General features: G+C 29.9%; 1 protein-coding gene and 1 non-coding gene across 2 annotated transcripts; both read left to right on the forward strand.

Moving 5' to 3' along the window:
* On the forward strand, window positions 2,023–2,106 carry TRNAL-UAA. Its single transcript has one exon. It is a non-coding gene; the product is annotated as a tRNA-Leu (tRNA).
* Window positions 2,848–3,416, forward strand: LOC104789081 (troponin T, skeletal muscle-like). The gene has a single exon (XM_010514830.1). It carries the CDS (start codon window positions 2,868–2,870, stop codon window positions 3,414–3,416), a length of 549 nt encoding a protein of 182 aa, XP_010513132.1. The 5' UTR covers window positions 2,848–2,867.

Consider the following 4,905-nt stretch of genomic DNA (forward strand, 5'->3'; position numbering starts at 1 on the left):
TTTAAAAATCTAATCGAATAAAATCAACAACTATAAATTTTATCAATATTTTATACCAGCACGGATTAAAATAACATAATAACAAAAAAAATTATTACAAATTTTCATCAAAAAAAAGTTCGACTCGCGGGTACCTAACTTATTAAATAATTGTAATAGCTAGTCAATGCATTATCAAAATTAAGTAATTGTAATAACATCAAAATATGGATAGAAGCCTAACGAGTAACGACTGACACTAGATAAACACAAAGATAAAGCTACTAATTCTGGTTGTTGGTCATACAATTTCTTTTTAGCTAATTTACCATCTAATATAAATTTGACCAAAAAAATTAATTTCATAGTCAAAGTTAAAATTAATTTCATATATTAAAATTTATAATAAAAATAGAAATTTAATTCAAATGTGAAATTGACCAAATAAATATCCAATCTATTGAGATTAAGCCATCGTCAATCCGGTAGCTCGAGTGATACAAATTCGAAAAAATTATCAATAATATTAAATAATTAAATTTGATGATATACCAAAATAAAATATTCTAAGTTGAAAATGATATTTGATTTTTGTTTATAAATCATACATGATTCATATTGTTAATAATAATTTAACATGGTTCGATTTACCTGGTAACTTTCATATTTTTACTGTACTTTATTAAGCAAAACAATTACATTGTTTCATAGTAATTGACGATATCTCTCACACTTGGGAATACAATACTATAAAGATTTTTTTTTTGGCTGTAGTTCATTTAAACAAATCAATAGTGCAACTAAATACCAACTGAAATAATTATGTTTGTAAACCACCTTAAGACATAGTTAATATTTTTTGTTTGCCTCTCCAGTCTCCATTGGTAACGCACGTACAGCTAATTAATTTGTGGCCCTAACATTAAACTTTTTTTTGCTAACAGCTATTTAAAATTTTAATTACAGCCAAGTGACAGTTTGTAGTTTGTGGTTTTTTATTTACCCTTCATGAAATAAGCATGCTTGCCTGAACACGTGTCATATGTGTACGTTTTTTTGTCTATTTTTTGGACGTGATATGTGTGTATACATTAGTTTCATATGACTCATTAGCTATACAAATGTTGAAATGTTTGATTTACACCTTTCAGTTTTCAACTTTCTTATCCTTAATTAAAGATATAAATACAAAAGTAGCTTTTCTTACTATGTTTTTTTCTTTAAATTTAATTTATTAAGGATATAAATACAAAAGTAGCTTTCAATTGTGTATTTGGAACTTAACATATGCATGATGAGGTAGGCAAACAGAAGAAACATGATGTAGATGATTGTTAAAATGTACTATTCCAACTCCTCACAATGTGTAACCATGATTAAATAAATTAAATTATGTACCAGACTCTAACGTTCATGACTAATTATCTATCATTAATTATGATTGGACCACAATAAACCACTTAGAATATGAAAGTGTAAACATACAGAGTTGCATGCTACAATATTGTTTTAACCAGTAAAGTTTTGAGTTTTGAAGATTCTGAATATGTCTCATCCAAAATCTCACACCCACTACTTGATTAGTTTTACGATGTTACCTGTAATCTAAATTTGCAGTCTCGTTTTTCTTTTAGAATGTGTCACTCTTAAAAATCATTCTAATTATACTTTTTGTTAGAAAATATTATCTAAAAACTTGCAGATATATCCAAGATGCAATAGAACTACTGGAAAAAAAGAATTTTGATTAGAGAATATGTTCAAGTAATCATGTTTAAGACCAAACATTATACTGTATAATGAACAAATGATATTAATTAATTCACACTTTAAAAATGAATTAATCCAACTTGTTACATATTAGTGATCCAATATTAAACCCACTAGATATGTACCCCTATGTACATTTTAAGTATGCATGTGTAATAACACACAGCTTCTTTGCCAACTAGGCAAATATGATTCCCTCTTAATACTGTGGTATGCCTTACTAATCCCCCGGCATCAAATTTTTAAACTGAAGCGTCTAAGAAATATGGAGAAGTCAGGATGGCCGAGTGGTCTAAGGCGCCAGACTTAAGTTCTGGTCCTCTTACGAGGGCGTGGGTTCAAACCCCACTTCTGACATTTATTTTTATTATTTTCCGGAAAAATATATATATGGAGAAGATCCCATAAATAAGCCCAAGTCATAAATTCATTACGACCCACGCTATAAATTCATCGACGTCGAGGGCGATATAGAAAATAGAAAATAGAAATTAAACAATCCAGTAATTAAGTTTTATGAGGGTATATAGAAAATAGAAAATAAACGATCCTTGGTTATTTTTTTTCTTTTTTCTTTTTTAACGATCCTTGGTTGTTAGGTACAAAATTTTATGAGGATATTATCTCTGTTCGTTTGGATAAACTTCTGATGAGGATTACATACAAAAAAAAAAAACCAGAGTTATTTACCGTAATTATGTTTCTTTTCGTAAAATCTATGTAAGAATTAGAAGTAGAATCATCATATGGTTCCCTAAATTTTATTTATTTTCGTTAATTAGTTCCCTAAACTTGAGGAGATAGATTTTGTGGAAGAATCCTACTTAGTCAAAACATTTTTTTTAATAAAAATTTAGTTGCAAGATATCCGCAACAAAAAATGAAATAAAACAAGATACTAATATAATTTCCATAAAATTGAAAACGAAAACCGCATGCTTTGTGTTTGGTTAGTTCATGTTTTCAAACATAGCAAGATCTTAATACCAAAAAACCATTGCCAAAAAAAAAAAAAAAAACCAAAAACAAAATAAAACAAAGAAACAGTAGAAAAGAAGATATGAATATATTTGTCTTTACAACCAAAATCATAAGATTTGGTGGAGAGAGATCAAAGAATGAAGGTGAGTGTGGAGATAATAACGGGAACGTTCATAGATACGGACGTGAGTGAGGATGCGACGGTCAAGGAGTTGAAGGAGAAGGTCTCCGCTGAGGTGAAATTACCGGTGACGCGTTTGATTCTTGTGATAGGAGATGAAGGGGAGAGAAGGATGGTGATGGAGGATGAAGATGAAACGAGGTTAAGAGATTTGGAAATGGGAGAATGGTCTCACATGTATTTGTTCTTTAAGCATCCTGATTTGGTTTCTGAGGAAGAGAAGAGATCTAACGGAGGAGGAGAAGATGATGATCCTATGGAGGAGGTGTCTTCGGACGCAGAGAGTAGAAGAAGAAATGAAGAAGAGAATATAAACGGGGAGGAGGAGGATGACAAGGAGATGAAAAGTGAAGAAGAAGAAGAAGGTAGAGATGAGAAAGTTGAAGATGAAAAAGAAGAAGAGAAGGAGGAGAATGGAGACAAAGCAAAGGACGATAATGGTGTTAAAGAGGAAGCAATAGAGGGTGAAGGAGATAACAAAGAGAGGAAAGATAGAGTTTCTTGATCTGATTTGAGATTTGTTTTAACTATTCCATTTTTATTTGTTTTGTTTTTGTGATTATCTTTGTTTATGTATTTTCTTCGTATACAAGCAACCAACCGAAGCTTGTTTTAGGTTACCAGCTTAATAAAATAAAATAAAATTGATTTTGATTTTGTTGTGTCTAGTCTCTTTTGTTTCGTCTTCTTCTTCTCTGTGAAGAAAGAACAAAAGCCATTCTCCATGAGACAGAGGTGGATCCTCAAATAGTCAAATATACTTGGCCATTTCCGGCGGCTAGGGAATCCAGTTAACCGGAAAAACCGGCTGGTCAGTTACATCTTTAACATTTTTTTGTTAACTAAATAATATTATTGTCTATATCACTACTAGCTAGAAAAAAAGGTACTATTATCTACCTAAAAAAAGGGTTTATATACACTTTATAAAACATTACATTAGTAAATTTCTAAATAACATATTAACATGCTTAGATACCCGATGACTTTTCTTAGTGATTTAACAAATAAGTTGTAACATAAGTTATAGGGTCCACCTATTGTGAATTTGTGATAGTCGCACTATAATTAATTCTCAATTTGTTTTTCTTAGGAACAAACACATTTTTGTTAACTAGTAGATAATTATCTTATTTACATAAAAAATGTTTATTTTCAACAAAACATTACACATTTCCTAGTGATTCAACAAGTAGATTGTAACATCTTATAGGGTCCATATATCCGGTAGTAGTCGCACTATCTTTTAATTCTCAATCTTTTATATAAACACATTTATTGTTAACTAACTGACCAAATATTATGCATATAAGTTACTGAAAATGCTATATACATTATAAAAAAATGATTATACTTAACCAATTACATCAGTCATTTTTAACATAGAGTCATGGAATATTCAACAACTTTCTTAGAGATCCAATAAACCGACCATAACATCTTAAACTTGTAGGATTCACCCATTGTATTGTATTACCAGTTAACTAACATTTGGATTTAAATAAATATTTACTTGATTATCTATTGACCTTAATTTTGAAAACTTATCATATCATTGTGTTATTAAAAAAATCATAATATTCAGTGCTTTTCAAAAAAAAATTTTGTTGCTGTTGATCAAGACTTTGTTTTTTTTTTTTTGTTGTTGTCAACATACATCACATAAGTTTGAATCCGAGTTTGGACACATCAATCTTAGTAGTACAAATCACTAACATCAACTTGTTTTCTTAACCTTAAACCCTTCCATTAAAACTTAATTATATTCCATGAATGTTTAAAAAAGTATAATCCTATCAAACCCTCCCATGAATACCTCTACACTACATTACATAGTATGAGTTCTTTGAGAGGGATTTATTCGAATACTTATCTTAAATTTTGTAAATCTCAGTACCCTCCAGGACTAATACACCCTTTAAACACGAAAAGAGTGTCACCATTTTCAACACCATGCCAACGAAGGCTACAATTCTCTCGCATAATCCGTTGCT

Source organism: Camelina sativa, chromosome 5 (assembly GCF_000633955.1).
Source record: "Camelina sativa cultivar DH55 chromosome 5, Cs, whole genome shotgun sequence".
Lineage (NCBI taxonomy): Eukaryota > Viridiplantae > Streptophyta > Magnoliopsida > Brassicales > Brassicaceae > Camelina > Camelina sativa.

What these genes read in the sequence shown, in the direction of transcription:
- LOC104789081 (XM_010514830.1), top strand. Translation starts at nt 2,868, where the DNA reads ATGAAGGTGAGTGTGGAGATAATAACGGGAACGTTCATAGATACGGAC.